Raw genomic sequence first — 18600 nt, forward strand, 5'->3', positions numbered from 1 at the left:
GAAAGTAATTTAATGTCCAGCGAATGCATAGGTTCAAACGGAGGAGCTTGAAGAGCCCCCAGAACCAAATTCAAACTCCAAGGAGGAGAAATTGACTTAATAACAGGTTTTATACGAACCAAAGCTTGTACAAAACAATGAATAACAGGAAGACTAGTAATCTTTCTGTGAAAAAGAACAGAAAGAGCAGAGATTTGTCCTTCAAGGAACTTGCAGACAAACCTTTATCCAAACCATCCTGAAGAAACTGTAAAATTCTAGGAATACTAAAAGAATGCCAAGAAAAATGATGAGAAAAACACCAAGAAATGTAAACCTTCCAGACTCGATAATATATCTTCCTAGATACAGATTTACGAGCCTGTAACATAGTATTAATCAGAGAGTCAGAGAAACCTCTATGACTGAGAATCAAGCGTTCAATCTCCATAGCTTCAAATTTAAGGATTTGAGATCCTGATGGAAAAAAGGACCTTGTGATAGAAGGTCTGGTCTTAACGGAAGAGTCCACGGTTGGCAAGTGGCCATACGGACAAGATCCGCATACCAAAACCTGTGAGGCCATGCTGGAGCCACCAGCAGAACAGACGAGCACCCCTTAGAATCTTGGAAATTACTCTTGGAAGAAGAACTAGAGGTGGAAAGATATAGGCAGGATGATACTTCCAAGGAAGTGACAATGCATCCACTGCCTCCGTCTGAGGATCCCTGGATCTGGACAGATACCTGGGAAGCTTCTTGTTTAGATGAGAAGCCATCAGATCTATTTCTGGAAGTCCCCAAATTTGAACAATCTGAAGAAATACCTCTGGGTGAAGAGACCATTCGCCCGGATGTAACGTTTGGCGACTGAGATAATCCGCTTCCCAATTGTCTATACCTGGGATATGAACCGCAGAAATTAGACAGGAGCTGGATTCCGCCCAAACCAGAATTCGAGATACTTCTTTCATAGCCAGCGGACTGTGAGTCCCTCCTTGATGATTGACATATGCCACAGTTGTGACATTGTCCGTCTGAAAACAAATGAACAACTCTCTCTTTAGAAGAGGCCATGACTGAAGAGCTCTGAAAATTGCACGGAGTTCCAAAATATTGATTGGTAATCTCACCTCCTGAGATTCCCAAACCCCTTGTGCTGTCAGAGACCCCCAAACAACTCCCCAACCTGTCAGACTTGCATCTGTTGAAATCTTAGTCCAGGTTGGAAGAACAAAAGAAGCCCCCTGAATTAAACGATGGTGGTCTGTCCACCACGTCAGAAAGTGTTGAACAATTGGTTTTAAAGATATTAATTGAGATATCTTTGCATAATCCCTGCACCACTGGTTCAGCAAACAGATCTGAAGAGGTCGCATGTGAAAATGAGCAAAGGGAACCGCGTCCAATGCAGCAGTCATAAGACCTAGAATTTCCATGCATAAGGCTACCGAAGGGAAAGATTTAGACTGAAGGTTTCGACAAGCTGAAACCAATTTCAGACGTCTCTTGTCCGTCAGAGACAGAGTCAAGAATACTGAATCTATCAGGAAACCTAAAAAGGTTACCCTTGTCTGAGGAATCAACAAACTTTTTGGTAAATTGATCCTCCAACCATATTCTAGAAGAAACAACACTCATAAAAGACTGGAAAGGTTCTTTCTAGTGAAAATGAGCAAAGGGAATTGAATCCAATGCTGTGGCCATAAGACCTAAAAAACTTCTATGCATATATAGCAACTGAAGGAAATAATAGAGACTAAAGGTACCGACAGACGGAACCCAATAGAATTATTCCTTGTCTGATAGAGACAAAGACAGTGACACAAACTTTCTGGAAACCTAAAAAAGGTGACCCTTGTGTGAGGAATCAAGAGCTTTCGAAAAAAAGATCCTCTAACTATGTCCTGAAGAGCAAGTGAATCATATGAGATTCCGCATTCTCAGAAAATAATCTGAATGAAAACAGAAAAATGAAAATATGCATTTATTGTATCTAATGAAAACAAATAATGCTATCAATGACCATAAAAAGGCAAAATAGTTTGAATAAAACTCCAAACCCGGTTCCTAAAAAAGGAACTGGAAGAAATACCCCAGAAGATTCCAGGTCTGAGCAGCGCTTGAACCCCATGGGTGCCCAGCCATGCTTCAACAGTACCCAAAATATATAGGACAGAAACACACTTAAAGAAAGTGTTAGCCTTACTGGAATAAAATCAAAGAAATTTGGACAAAATAGAACCAAATAAATTTCAAAGAAGTCTTAACCTGCCCCTTACCAGCCAATCTGGAATACGGCACGTACATCGCAATATTAGGGAGCTGATTTCGATCCCCATTTATAAACATGTTACTTCGGAAAGAACTCAGGAATTCGTTCCTTAATAAGAACAACTAAACTAGTATAAGCTTAAAGTTTTAGTCTTAGAACTCAATCTTGAAGCCCAGAGTAACAGTTAAGAATTGAAGACATAGATAAACCCTCATTTGCGAAAATATTCAATAAAATGAAGACACAAATGAAATTATTAGCATGATAGTCCAGTTTAAAGGACCAGTCAATACAGTGGACTTGCATAATCAATAAATGCAAAACAACAAGACAAATGCAACAGCACCTAGTCTAGTAAATGTTGTCCCTTAACAATGCTAAAATAAATCATAATCTGATACTTGATCTTAAAGTAAACAGAAAAAATGAAGCAATTGCAATATCCAAATAAATCACAGGACCAAGAAAAGTACCTGAAACTAAATAATTTTCCATAAATAAGATACAACTATCTAAAGGAAAATAAATACTATTTTGCTATAGAAACAATAGCATAATTAGTAGAAGTAGATATAGCCCCAATAAATTGGAGAACCCTCCAAATTGAATTTAACTGCTGGCAAAGAATATAGTTTAAAACCTTTGAAAAAGGAATAAAAGAAAATTCTCAGCCTATTCCATTCCCTAGAATGGGGAATTGGAAAGAAAACCTCTGAAAACACAGAAGAAATAAATAGGCAGAAATAGTGTCAGCTAGTCTTAAAGAACTAGTTACCTTAATATCCAAAATAACCAACACCTTTTCAACAAAGAACAAATGTACTTTTAATAATGGAAAAATAATAAAAAAGTAGATTTGTTAGTGTCAATATCTGATGAAGAAAATTTCTGAAAGAGAAAAAACATCATCAGAGAAGGATAAATCAGTATGTTGTTGGTCATTTGAAACTTCAATAATTAAAAAAGAAGTGAAAAAGACCTAAACATGTTATTAGAAGGCACAAAGTCAGACAAAGCCTTTAAAATAGAATCAGAAAATATTTCTTATAAATCTTCTAAATATTTCTTGTACATAAAATGTAAGAATGGAAATATATAAAGCATAAACACTAATGGATTCTGCATGTAAAAGTATATCATAATACCTTATTACAAACCATAGCTAAAGATAAACATTTATAACATTTAAAATAAATGAACTTAGCTTTGGTAGAACTGAAACTCAGTTAAGCGTTTTTCCAGAAGTGGCTTCTGATTCAGGGTCAATCTGAGACATCTTGCAATATGTAATAGAAAAAACAACATATAAAGCAAAAAAGATCAAATTCCTTAAATGACAGTTTCAGGAATGGGAAAAAAAATGACAATGAACAAACTTCTAGCAACCAGAAGCAATAAATAATGAGACTTAAATATTGTGGAGACAACAATGACGCTCAAATTTTTTTAGCGCCAAAAAGGCCGCCCACATTATTTGGCGCCTAAATGCTTTTGACGCCAAAAATGGCGCCACATCCGGTAACGCCGACATTTTTTGGCGCAAAAACGTCAAAAAAATGACGCAACTTCTGGCGACACGTATGACGCCGGAAATGACAAGAAAATTTTTGCGCCAAGAAAGTCCGCGCCAAGAATGACGCAATAAAATGAAGCATTTTCAGCCCCCGCGAGCCTAACAGCCCACAGGAAAAAAGTCAAATTTTTAAGGTAAGAAAAAAATGATTTATTCATATGCATTATCCCAAATATGAAACTGACTGTCTGAAATAAGGAACGTTGAACATCCTAAATCAAGGCAAATAAATGTTTAAACACATATATTTAGAACTTTATATAAAAGTGCCCAACCATAGCTTAGAGTGTCACAGAAAATAAGACTTACTTACCCCAGGACACTCATCTACATGTAGTAGAAAGCCAAACCAGTACTGAAACGAGAATCAGTAGAGGTAATGGTATATATAAGAGTATATCGTCGATCTGAAAAGGGAGGTAAGAGATGAATCTCTACGACCGATAACAGAGAACCTATGAAATAGACCCCGTAGAAGGAGATCATTGAATTCAAATAGGCAATACTCTCTTCACATCCCTCTGACATTCACTGCACGCTGAGAGGAAAACCGGGCTCCAACCTGCTGCGGAGCGCATATCAACGAAGAATCTAGCACAAACTTACTTCACCACCTCCACAGGAGGCAAAGTTTGTAAAACTGATTTGTGGGTGTGGTGAGGGGTGTATTTATAGGCATTTTGAGGTTTGGGAAACTTTGCCCCTCCTGGTAGGAATGTATATCCCATACGTCACTAGCTCATGGACACTTGCTAATTACATGAAAGAAATGGATGTATGTACTTTAATTGTGGATGATGACACTGAATTAAGTAAAGCATTTAGTCACAATGAGCACAGTGTGAATGATAGGATGTGTGATTCTAGTGTGAATGATTTGACACTATGTAAAGAAAACTTGGTTTATAATCTATCCTCTTACATTCTTAGTGAAGAGGAGGAAATTGCACTAAACAAAGGATTATCATATTGTCTGGATAATCACTGTAATGAGTTTTTGGTACAACAAGATTTGCAGAAATTTTATAGAAAATTAAAATTAAGAATTTACTTTGCTATGCAGAGGGATTATGCACAGACACCAAGCACTGATAACACTAATGTTACTAGATTTAAGAATGTTAAAGATTATGGTATTTCCAAAAAGAGCACTTTTACACCTACAGCTACACATAGCTTAGCCACATATATGAGTTTGGTACAAAAAGAAATTGATATTCTTTTTAAGAGAGAGAGAAAAAAGAAATTGGTACAAAAGAACAAAAAAGACAAACTTGCTATTGAGAAATTAAAAACCAACAAAGAGATAATCATTAAGGAAGCCGATAAGGGCGGAGCCATTGTCCTTTTGGATAGAATAGATTATGTGGCAGAAATTAATATCTATCTATCAACTATCTGACAATCAAGTATATCAAATACTAAATAGAGATCCAACCATTGATATTAACAAAGAAATTAAAAACATCTTAGACCTTGCAGTCAAGAGGGAAGTTATCACAGAGTAATTTAGAGAAGCTTTATATATTGATAATCCGATTAGACCGGTTATATATGTTTTGCCCAAGATACATAAGGCTAAAGAGAAACCCCCTGGTAGGCCAATTGTGGCAGGAATGGGTTCTGTTTTTTCATCTATCTCTGTTTTCTTAGACAAAATATTACAGCCATTTGTAAAACAAGCAAATTCCTATATTAGAGATACTAATGACTTCTTAAACAAAATTAAGGATCTTGGATATGTTGGAGATAAATGTATTTTATTTACTTTAGATGTTTCTAGTCTATATACCTCAATAAAACATACTAGTGGGGTTGAAGCTGTTGAGAATACATTGAGATCTAATAGTGACTATACTGAGAGAGAAATTGGGTTCCTTGTTGAATTGTTGTCTATCATATTATATCAGAATTATTTTTTGTTTGGAGATACATATTATTTACAAAGACAGGGAACGGCAATGGGCTCCAACGTCGCCCTCACATACGCCAACATTTTCATGAATAATTTTGAAGAATATTTTGTATATTCTCATCTATCTTTTCAACGTTATGGTGCCTCCTGGTGGAGATATATCGATGATGTGTTTGGCGTGTGGGGGGGCGACGTTGGTAGCCTCCTGTCATTTGTACAGGATCTTAATAATTCAGTTACAGGTTTAAAATTTATACTGAACATGAATGAGGTGAGGATTGAGAATCTTGATACTATTGTCTATAATAAGGAGGGATTTCTATATACTGATCTTTACACAAAGAGTACTGACAGGAACAACTTGTTGAAATATGGGAGCTACCATCCAGAAAATGTCTTTCAGGCAATCCCTAAAAGTCAGTTTACTCGTGTGAAAAGAATAGTATCGGATCAAGAACAATGTAAATATAGATTGGAACAAATGGCGAACAAATTTATCAATAGAAACTATCCTCCATCTTTAATCTCTAAACAATTAGATGGGATCATGAATGAGAACAATTCAGATAAGATAAATAAACAAAAAACGAAGTCAAACCGTATGATTTTTGTCACACAATTTAATAGGTTAAGTAATAAAATTACTGGTATCTTGAAGAAAAATTGGCATATAATAAAAGACTGCCATCCAGAAGATTTGGAATTTAAAGAAAATTTAATGGTGGCTTATAAGAAAAACAGAAGTATCAAAGATGATTTGGTACATTCAGATATTGGTAGCTGTAAACAAGAGAGTCAGAAAACTATTGGGCCTAAGAGATATGGCTGCTACCCATGTCTGAATTGTTCCCACTGTAGCTCTATGATCAAAGGGGAAATTTTTTATCATCCCATTACTGGGAATAAATATAAAATAAATAAGTATCTCACATGCAGGGCTACATACTGTATCTATCTTATTAAATGTCCGAGTGGCCAAATTTATATTGGCGAGACCTGTAGAGAGGTAAGGGAGAGGATAACTGAACACAAATCTAATATCAGATGTAAGAATAAAGAAGCGCCAATTTCCTCTCACTTCCTCTCTATGGGTCATAATATCAGTCAACTTAGGTTTCAAATTATTGAACAAGTAGATAGGCCTAGAAGGGGTGGAGATAGGGAATGACTATTAAAAATGAGAGAGATGTTCTGGGTATATAAACGAGAGTGCATGAAGCCAAAGGGTATGAACAAAGATTTTGACTGGAGTCTTTTTATCTGATAAAATCTGTGATAATGTATTAAGATAAAAAAAAAATTCTCTATTGACAACATAAATAACATCAGCTGTTTGAAATAATTTTGCTATGCATTGTTCCTCTTTTTAAATTTGTACTTGGTTGTATATGTCTTTTTAAGTGATTTTATCTATGTGTTTATTCACCTCCTGTGTTGAATTTGGAGTTGCATTGAATTATTGCATCCACAAGATGGCACTGTTGTGCAGTTGGATTCTAACACAGGATGTAGAATAATAGGTAAGGGTATATAAGGCATACACCTGTGTATCTAATTATACATGATTAAGAGCCGGGTGTGGCTTGAAACGTTGTAACTGTTTGTTTGGGACCCTATGTGAAATAAAGGTCTTTTAAGAAAACTTGGTGGCTGGAATACTCTTTGAATCTGGATTGACTGGGACCTGGCAAGTCCTTTTTTGTTCCGTGCCCCACTGAAAAAGTAAAGGTGTGCTGTTTCTTCAAAATCATTTGTGTCTAAAATGCAAGTCTGTCAAAAGAACTGAGATAAGGGGCAGTTTGCAGAGGCTTAAATACAAGGTAATCACAGAGGTATAAAGTAAATTGATATAAGCGTGTTGGTTATGCAAAACTGGGGAATGGGTAATAAAGGGATTATCTATCTTTTTAAACAATAAACATTATGGAGTAGACTGTCCCTTTAATTACCCTGATTGTAAATACCTAGATGGAACAGGATGACTGTATGGGGATGCTAATTTATATTTAGAATATGTTGGTGTCTTATAATAATAATGTACAAAAACCACTTATTTTTTTTACCAACACTTCTTTATTATCTATTTGCAGCATATTCCTTATCATGTTACACGTGCACCAACGAGGGCAGCAACAGTAACTGTATGACAGCCGTTAACTGTACTGCTGGAACTGACTCCTACTGCAAGATGTCTGTTCTGAGTGTTGTGATTGGTAAGAACCTTATTTTTACTAGTGAGACCTGGTTACTAGCAAGACATGGTATAGGGTATTATGATTGTTATTAGTCGTGTGCTATGGGGGAGACAAAAAAATAAACAATAATAAAGGTAAACATTAGTAAATGAAGACATTTATGTTGTATTTGTTTAAAATAACACCAGCCAAGTCTAAACATTTTTAAAACAAATTAACATTCTGTTAGCTGCAATTGTTTTACAAAAATCCCAACTCCAGCCACTCTTTGTCTTATTTGCAGGAGGCAATCGGGGCTTGAGTTTGCAGACTGCAAGGCTAGCCATGGTCATAGTGTTAGTACAAAAAGCATGGTTTTGCAGTTATCTGCAGCACGCATTTCCAGCTCATAGCTAAATTACATGGAAAAGGGGCAAAATAAATGAATGTATATTGCAAAGTTGTTTTACTACATATAACTAAACATTTTATATATTAATCTCTAGTGGTTTACTATCCCATTAGACAATATGTGTTCAGACAATGGCCTCTATTTAACAAAGTCTGGCGGACCTGATCCGACAGTGCGGATCAGGTCCGCCAGACCTCGCTGAATACGGAGAGCAATACGCTCTCCGTATTCAGCATTGCACCAGCAGCTCACAAGAGCTGCTGGTGCAAAGCCGCCCCACTGCAGACTCGCGGCCAATCGGCTGCCAGCAGGGAGGTGTCAATCAACCTGATCATACTCGATCGGGTTGATTTCCGGCGATGTCTGTCCGCCTGCTCAGAGCAGGCGGACAGGGTTGTGGAGCAGCGGTCTCTGTGACCGCTGCTTCATAACTGCTGTTTCTTGGGAGCCTGCAGGCTCGCCAGAAACACGGGGCCTCAAGCTCCATTCAGAACTTGATAGATATGCCCCAATATGTGTGTAGTGATGTCCCGAACTGTTCGCCCGCGAACGGTTCACGGCGAACATAGTTTGTTCACGTTCGCGGCTGTGGGCGAACACATGCAATGTTCGATCCGCCCCCTATGTGTCATCATTGAGGAAACTTTGACCCTGTATGTCACAGCCTTCTGACACATTAGAGCCAATCAGCATCAGACACTTCCTCACAGACCCTCCCAGCTTCTTGGCAGCAGCCATTTTAGACTCATAACGACCTTGCTTTCTTAGTGAGGGGACGTGTTGTTTTTGTGCTGCTGACATTATAGGGAAATAGATAGCTAGGCTAGTTTAGTGTATTTAGTGTCCACTACAGTCCAGAAGGACTCCACTCATCTCTGCTGCAAGGACAGCACCCCAAAAAGCCCTTTTTAGGGCTATAATTTGAGCCGTTTTTTTTTTTTCCGTATTTTTATTAGCATTTGCCTGGCTTTCAGCCTGTGTGTAAGGCTCACAGCATATGCTGTGATTACTGCCACCACTGATATCTGCCTAACAACATTAGTTTAAATTTAACCAACAAAAATTTGAAATTATTTTGCTAGTGTAATTTATTTTCATTTTCTATCAGGCTTGTGTCACACAGCATATACTCTGGTTCATTGCTCTGTGCCAGCCACCAGTGGTCATATCCGCTTATAACATTATTTTAAATTTAAAAAAAAAATTTTAAATCATTTTGCTAGTGTAATCTAATTACATTTTCTATCAGGCCTGTGTCTGTCAGGCTCACACAGCATATACTTCATTTTTTTATTCAGTCTTTTGGTTAATTGCTCTGTGCCAGGCAGCCACCACTCATATCTGCTTCACCTTATTTTAAATTAAAAAGAAAAAACTTTTAAATTTTTTTGTTAGTGTGATCTAATATAATTTTTTATCAGGCATGTGTGTTTTGCTGACTTACAGAGCATACTGTGTTTAATTGCTGCCCTCCCTAGTCTATGAGCCATGACTCATATGTGTTTAACCTTTTTTTAAATTCCCCCCCCCCAAAAAAAAACTTTAAATCATTTTTCTAGTGTAATCTAATTGTATTTTCTATCAGGCGTGTGTGTATCTGACTTACAGAGCCTACTGTTTTTAATAGCTGCCCTTCCAAGGCTATCAGCCACGACTCATATGTATGTGCTTAACCTTTTTCTTTAAATTCCCCCAAAAAATATTAAATCATTATGCTAGTGTAATCTAATTTTATTTTCTATCAGGCCTGTGTCTAACTATCTATCTGACTTACAGAGCATACTGTTGTTAATTGCTGCCCTACGTAGCAGCTAGCCAGTGCGACCACTCATATGTGCACTGCTTAACATTATTTTAATATTAAAATATAAAATTTTAAATTATTTTGCTAGTGTAATCTAACAATTTTCTATCAGGCCTGTGTTTTTCTCACTTACACAGCATACTGTGTTAAATTGCTGCCCTACCTACCAGCCACGACTCATATCTGCCAGCCTGTGTGCCAGGCCCAACTAGCCAATTAGTGCCACCAATCATATTTCTTTTAACAGTATTGAAAAAATTGTAAATCATCACTGTTTTGACTGTGAATCTGCAGTCTACTAGTGCCCTGGGCCTTGAATTACATTTTCCTCCTGCCTGCCAGCCTGTGTGCCAGGCCGACTTGCCAACTATTTACACCAATCATATTTGTTGTCACAGTATTGTTAATAATTAAAATTTAATTTTTTTTTATTATTATTCTGAATCCTCAGTTTGCTCGTGCCATTGAATTGCACTTTCCTCCTGCCTGCCAGCCTGTGTGCCAGGCCCAACTAGCCAATTAGTGCCAGCAATCATATTTCTTTTAACAGTATTGAAAAAATTGTCAATCATCACTGTTTTGACTGTGAATCTGCAGTCTACTAGTGCCCATGAATTGCATTTTTCTCCTGCCTGCCAGCCTGTGTGCCAGGCCGACTTGCCAACTAGTTACACCAATCTTATTTGTTGTCACAGTATTGTTAATAATTAAAATTAAAAACATTTCGATTGTTATTCTGAATCCACAGTTTGCTCGTGCCATTGAATTGCACTTTCCTCCTGCCTGCCAGCCTGTGTGCCAGGCCCAACTAGCCAATTAGTGCCACCAATCATAGTTGTTGTAACAGTATTGTTAATCTTTAAAATTACAAATTTTTCGATTGTGATTCATCAGTTTGCTCGTGCCATTGAATTGCACTTTCCTCCTGCCTGCCAGCCTGTGTGCCAGGCCCAACTAGCCAATTAGTGCCACCAATCATATTTCTTGTAACAGTATATAAAAAAATTTAAATCCTAATTTTTTTGACTGCAAATCTTCAGTCTCCTAGTGCCATTGAATTGCAGTTTCCTCCTGCCTACCAGCCTGTGTGCCAGGCCCAACTAGCCAATTAGTGCCACCAATCATAGTTGTTGTAACAGTATTGTTAATATTTAAAATTAAACATTGTTCGATTGTGAATCATCATTTTGCTTCTGCCATTGAATTGCACTTTCCTCCTGCCTGCCAGCCTGTGTGCCAGGCCCAACTAGGCAATTAGTGCCACCAATCATAGTTGTTTTAACAGTATTGAAAAAATTATAAATTATCACTTTTTTGACTGTGAATCTGCAGTATAGTAGTGCCATTGAATTGCATTTCCCTCCTGCCTGCCAGCCTGTGGGGCAGGCCCAACTAGCCAATTAGTGCCACCAATCATAGTTGTTATAGCAGTATAGAAAAAATTGTAAATCATCACTTTTTTGACTGTGAATATGCAGTCTAGTCTAGTAGTGCCATTGAATTGCAGTTCCCTCCTGCCTGCCAGCCTGTGTGCCAGGCCGACTTGCCAACTAGTTACACCAATCATAGTTGTTGTAACAGTATTGTTAATCTTTAAAAGTAATAAATTGTTTGCTTGTGAATCATCAGTTTGCTCGTGCCATTGAATTGCACTTTCCTCCTGCCTGCCAGCCTGTGTGCCAGGCCCAACTAGCCAATTACTGCCAGCAATCATATTTATTTTAACAGTATAGAAAAAATTTAAAATCATAAGTTTTTTTTACTGCAAATCTTCAGTCTCCTAGTGCCATTGAATTGTAGTTTCCTCCTGCCTGGCAGCCTGTGTGCCAGTCCCAACTAGCCAATTAGTGCCACCAATCATAGTTGTTTAAACAGTATTGAAAAAATTGTAAATCATCACTTTTTTGACTGTGAATCTGTAGTCTAGTAGTGCCATTGAATTGCAGTTCCCTCCTGCCTGCAAGCCTGTGTGCCAGGCCGACTTGCCAACTAGTTACACCAATCATATTTGTTGTCACAGTATTGTTATTATTTAAAATAAAAAAAAATTGATTGTTATTCTGAAACCTCAGTTTGCTTGTGCCACTGAATTGCACTTTCCTCCTGCCTGCCAGCCTGTGTGCCAGGCCCAACTAGCCAATTAGTGCCAGCAATCATATTTCTTTTAACAGTATTGAAAAAATTGCCAATCATCACTGTTTTGACTGTGAATCTGCAGTCTACTAGTGTCCTTGAATTGCATTTTCCTCCTGCCTGCCAGCCTGTGTGCCAGGCCGACTTGCCAACTATTTACACCAATCATATTTGTTGTCACAGTATTGTTAATAATTAAAATTAAAAAATTTTTGATTGTTATTCTGAATCCTCAGTTTGCTCGTGCCATTGAATTGCACTTTCCTCCTGCCTGCCAAGCTGCCAGCCTGTGTGCCAGGCCCAACTAGCCAATTAGTGCCAGCAATCATATTTCTTTTAACAGTATTGAAATATTTGTCAATCATCACTGTTTCGATTGTGAATCTGCAGTCTACTAGTGCCCTTGAATTGCATTTTCCTCCTGCCTGCCAGCCTGTGTGCCAGGCCGACTTGCCAACTAGTTACACCAATCATATTTGTTGTCACAGTATTGTTAATAATTAAAATTAAAAAAAAAATTATTGTTATTCTGAAACCTCAGTTTGCTAGTGCCATTGAATTGCACTTTCCTCCAGCCTGTGTGCCAGGCCCAACTAGCCAATTAGTGCCAGCAATAATATTTCTTTTAACAGTATTGAAAAAATTGTCAATCATCACTGTTTTAACTGTGAATCTGCAGTCTACTAGTGTCCTTGAACTGCATTTTCCTCCTGCCTGCCAGACTGTGTGCCAGGCCGACTTGCCAACTAGTTACACCAATCTTATTTGTTGTCACAGTATTGTTAATAATTCAAATAAAAACATTTCGATTGTTATTCTGAATCCTCAGTTTGCTCGTGCCATTGAATTGCACTTTCCTCCTGCCTGCCAGCCTATGTGCCAGGCCCAACTAGCCAATTAGTGCCACCAATCATAGTTGTTGTAACAGTATTGTTAATCTTTAAAATTACAAATTGTTCGATTGTGATTCATCAGTTTGCTCGTGCCATTGAATTGCACTTTCCTCCTGCCTGCCAGCCTGTGTGCCAGGCCCAACTAGCCAATTAGTGCCACCAATCATATTTCTTGTAACAGTATATAAAAAAATTTAAATCCTATTTTTTTTTACTGCAAATCTTCAGTCTCCTAGTGCCATTGAATTGCAGTTTCCTCCTGCCTGCTAGCCTGTGTGCCAGGCCCAACTAGCCAATTAGTGCCACCAATCATAGTTGTTGTAACAGTATTGTTAATATTTAAAATTAAACATTGTTCGATTGTGAATCATCATTTTGCTTCTGCCATTGATTTGCACTTTCCTCCTGCCTGCCAGCCTGTGTGCCAGGCCCAACTAGCCAATTAGTGCCACCAATCATATTTCTTGTAACAGTATATAAAAAAATTTAAATCCTTATTTTTTTTACTGCAAATCTTCAGTCTCCTAGTGCCATTGAATTGCAGTTTCCTCCTGCCTGCCAGCCTGTGGGGCAGGCCCAACTAGCCAATTAGTGCCACCAATCATAGTTGTTGTAACAGTATTGTTAATATTTAAAATTAAACATTGTTCGATTGTGAATCATCAGTTTGCTTGTGCCATTGAATTGCACTTTCCTCCTGCCTGCCAGCCTGTGTGCCAGGCCCAACTAGGCAATTAGTGCCACCAATCATAGTTGTTTTAACAGTATTGAAAAAATTATAAATCATCACTTTTTTGACTGTGAATCTGCAGTATAGTAGTGCCATTGAATTGCATTTCCCTCCTGCCTGCCAGCCTGTGGGGCAGGCCCAACTAGCCAATTAGTGCCACCAATCATAGTTGTTATAACAGTATAGAAAAAATTGTAAATCATCACTTTTTTTACTGTGAATCTGCAGTCTAGTCTAGTAGTGCCATTGAATTGCAGTTCCCTCCTGCCTGCCAGCCTGTGTGCCAGGCCGACTTGCCAACTAGTTACACCAATTATAGTTGTTGTAACAGTATTGTTAATCTTTAAAAGTAATAAATTGTTCGCTTGTGAATCATCAGTTTGCTCGTGCCATTGAATTGCACTTTCCTCCTGCCTGCCAGCCTGTGTGCCAGGCCCAACTAGCCAATTAGTGCCAGCAATCATATTTCTTTTAACAGTATTGAAAAAATTGTAAATCATCACTGTTTTGACTGTGAATCTGCAGTCTACTAGTGCCCTGGGCCTTGAATTACATTTTCCTCCTGCCTGCCAGCCTGTGTGCCAGGCCGACTTGCCAACTATTTACACCAATCATATTTGTTGTCACAGTATTGTTAATAATTAAAATTTAATTTTTTTTTATTATTATTCTGAATCCTCAGTTTGCTCGTGCCATTGAATTGCACTTTCCTCCTGCCTGCCAGCCTGTGTGCCAGGCCCAACTAGCCAATTAGTGCCAGCAATCATATTTCTTTTAACAGTATTGAAAAAATTGTCAATCATCACTGTTTTGACTGTGAATCTGCAGTCTACTAGTGCCCATGAATTGCATTTTTCTCCTGCCTGCCAGCCTGTGTGCCAGGCCGACTTGCCAACTAGTTACACCAATCTTATTTGTTGTCACAGTATTGTTAATAATTAAAATTAAAAACATTTCGATTGTTATTCTGAATCCACAGTTTGCTCGTGCCATTGAATTGCACTTTCCTCCTGCCTGCCAGCCTGTGTGCCAGGCCCAACTAGCCAATTAGTGCCACCAATCATAGTTGTTGTAACAGTATTGTTAATCTTTAAAATTACAAATTTTTCGATTGTGATTCATCAGTTTGCTCGTGCCATTGAATTGCACTTTCCTCCTGCCTGCCAGCCTGTGTGCCAGGCCCAACTAGCCAATTAGTGCCACCAATCATATTTCTTGTAACAGTATATAAAAAAATTTAAATCCTAATTTTTTTGACTGCAAATCTTCAGTCTCCTAGTGCCATTGAATTGCAGTTTCCTCCTGCCTGCCAGCCTGTGTGCCAGGCCCAACTAGCCAATTAGTGCCACCAATCATAGTTGTTGTAACAGTATTGTTAATATTTAAAATTAAACATTGTTCGATTGTGAATCATCATTTTGCTTCTGCCATTGAATTGCACTTTCCTCCTGCCTGCCAGCCTGTGTGCCAGGCCCAACTAGGCAATTAGTGCCACCAATCATAGTTGTTTTAACAGTATTGAAAAAATTATAAATCATCACTTTTTTGACTGTGAATCTGCAGTATAGTAGTGCCATTGAATTGCATTTCCCTCCTGCCTGCCAGCCTGTGGGGCAGGCCCAACTAGCCAATTAGTGCCACCAATCATAGTTGTTATAGCAGTATAGAAAAAATTGTAAATCATCACTTTTTTGACTGTGAATATGCAGTCTAGTCTAGTAGTGCCATTGAATTGCAGTTCCCTCCTGCCTGCCAGCCTGTGTGCCAGGCCGACTTGCCAACTAGTTACACCAATCATAGTTGTTGTAACAGTATTGTTAATCTTTAAAAGTAATAAATTGTTTGCTTGTGAATCATCAGTTTGCTCGTGCCATTGAATTGCACTTTCCTCCTGCCTGCCAGCCTGTGTGCCAGGCCCAACTAGCCAATTACTGCCAGCAATCATATTTATTTTAACAGTATAGAAAAAATTTAAAATCATAAGTTTTTTTTACTGCAAATCTTCAGTCTCCTAGTGCCATTGAATTGTAGTTTCCTCCTGCCTGGCAGCCTGTGTGCCAGTCCCAACTAGCCAATTAGTGCCACCAATCATAGTTGTTTAAACAGTATTGAAAAAATTGTAAATCATCACTTTTTTGACTGTGAATCTGTAGTCTAGTAGTGCCATTGAATTGCAGTTCCCTCCTGCCTGCAAGCCTGTGTGCCAGGCCGACTTGCCAACTAGTTACACCAATCATATTTGTTGTCACAGTATTGTTATTATTTAAAATAAAAAAAAATTGATTGTTATTCTGAAACCTCAGTTTGCTTGTGCCACTGAATTGCACTTTCCTCCTGCCTGCCAGCCTGTGTGCCAGGCCCAACTAGCCAATTAGTGCCAGCAATCATATTTCTTTTAACAGTATTGAAAAAATTGCCAATCATCACTGTTTTGACTGTGAATCTGCAGTCTACTAGTGTCCTTGAATTGCATTTTCCTCCTGCCTGCCAGCCTGTGTGCCAGGCCGACTTGCCAACTATTTACACCAATCATATTTGTTGTCACAGTATTGTTAATAATTAAAATTAAAAAATTTTTGATTGTTATTCTGAATCCTCAGTTTGCTCGTGCCATTGAATTGCACTTTCCTCCTGCCTGCCAAGCTGCCAGCCTGTGTGCCAGGCCCAACTAGCCAATTAGTGCCAGCAATCATATTTCTTTTAACAGTATTGAAATATTTGTCAATCATCACTGTTTCGATTGTGAATCTGCAGTCTACTAGTGCCCTTGAATTGCATTTTCCTCCTGCCTGCCAGCCTGTGTGCCAGGCCGACTTGCCAACTAGTTACACCAATCATATTTGTTGTCACAGTATTGTTAATAATTAAAATTAAAAAAAAAATTATTGTTATTCTGAAACCTCAGTTTGCTAGTGCCATTGAATTGCACTTTCCTCCAGCCTGTGTGCCAGGCCCAACTAGCCAATTAGTGCCAGCAATAATATTTCTTTTAACAGTATTGAAAAAATTGTCAATCATCACTGTTTTAACTGTGAATCTGCAGTCTACTAGTGTCCTTGAACTGCATTTTCCTCCTGCCTGCCAGACTGTGTGCCAGGCCGACTTGCCAACTAGTTACACCAATCTTATTTGTTGTCACAGTATTGTTAATAATTCAAATAAAAACATTTTGATTGTTATTCTGAATCCTCAGTTTGCTCGTGCCATTGAATTGCACTTTCCTCCTGCCTGCCAGCCTATGTGCCAGGCCCAACTAGCCAATTAGTGCCACCAATCATAGTTGTTGTAACAGTATTGTTAATCTTTAAAATTACAAATTGTTCGATTGTGATTCATCAGTTTGCTCGTGCCATTGAATTGCACTTTCCTCCTGCCTGCCAGCCTGTGTGCCAGGCCCAACTAGCCTATTAGTGCCACCAATCATATTTCTTGTAACAGTATATAAAAAAAATTAAATCCTATTTTTTTTTACTGCAAATCTTCAGTCTCCTAGTGCCATTGAATTGCAGTTTCCTCCTGCCTGCTAGCCTGTGTGCCAGGCCCAACTAGCCAATTAGTGCCACCAATCATAGTTGTTGTAACAGTATTGTTAATATTTAAAATTAAACATTGTTCGATTGTGAATCATCATTTTGCTTCTGCCATTGATTTGCACTTTCCTCCTGCCTGCCAGCCTGTGTGCCAGGCCCAACTAGCCAATTAGTGCCACCAATCATATTTCTTGTAACAGTATATAAAAAAATTTAAATCCTTATTTTTTTTACTGCAAATCTTCAGTCTCCTAGTGCCATTGAATTGCAGTTTCCTCCTGCCTGCCAGCCTGTGGGGCAGGCCCAACTAGCCAATTAGTGCCACCAATCATAGTTGTTATAACAGTATAGAAAAAAATTGTAAATCATCACTTTTTTGACTGTGAATCTGCAGTCTCCTAGTGCATTGAATTGCAGTTTCCTCCTGCCTGGCAGCCTGTGTGCCAGTCCCCACTAGCCAATTAGTGCCACCAATCATACAGAGAGTGCAAAAATTATTAGGCAAGTTGTATTTTTGAGGATTAATTTTATTATTGAACAACAACCATGTACTCAATGAACCCAAAAAACTCATTAATATCAAAGCTGAATATTTTTGGAAGTAGTTTTTAGTTTGTTTTTAGTTTTAGCTATTTTAGGGGGATATCTGTGTGTGCAGGTGACTATTACTGTGCATAATTATTAGGCAACTTAACAAAAAACAAATATATACCCATTTCAATTATTTATTTTTACCAGTGAAACCAATATAACATCTCAACATTCACAAATATACATTTCTGACATTCAAAAACAAAACAAAAACAAATCAGTGACCAATATAGCCACCTTTCTTTGCAAGGACACTCAAAAGCCTGTCATCCATGGATTCTGTCAGTGTTTTGATCTGTTCACCATCAACATTGTGTGCAGCAGCAACCACAGCCTCCCAGACACTGTTCAGAGAGGTGTACTGTTTTCCCTCCTTGTAAATCTCACATTTGATGATGGACCACAGGTTCTCAATGGGGTTCAGATCAGGTGAACAAGGAGGCCATGTCATTAGATTTTCTTCTTTTATACCCTTTCTTGCCAGCCACGCTGTGGAGTACTTGGACGCGTGTGATGGAGCATTGTCCTGCATGAAAATCATGTTTTTCTTGAAGGATGCAGACTTCTTCCTGTACCACTGCTTGAAGAAGG

The 18600-nt window shown here is 38.3% G+C and overlaps 1 protein-coding gene across 8 annotated transcripts in view; it reads left to right on the forward strand.

The window, feature by feature from the left end:
• The window catches only part of LOC128661178 (lymphocyte antigen 6E-like), a 264683-nt gene that overhangs the window by 66646 nt on the left and 179437 nt on the right, over positions 1–18600 (forward strand). For all 8 annotated transcript variants that reach the window (XM_053715414.1, XM_053715412.1, XM_053715413.1 and 5 more), the window contains one exon: positions 7833–7955. In XM_053715414.1, the coding sequence (XP_053571389.1) occupies positions 7886–7955 (70 nt within the window). In that variant the 5' untranslated portion in view covers positions 7833–7885. The remainder of the gene's footprint in view (positions 1–7832; positions 7956–18600) is intronic.

The sequence above is a fragment of the Bombina bombina genome, chromosome 5 (assembly GCF_027579735.1).
Source record: "Bombina bombina isolate aBomBom1 chromosome 5, aBomBom1.pri, whole genome shotgun sequence".
In the NCBI taxonomy this organism is placed as follows: domain Eukaryota; kingdom Metazoa; phylum Chordata; class Amphibia; order Anura; family Bombinatoridae; genus Bombina; species Bombina bombina.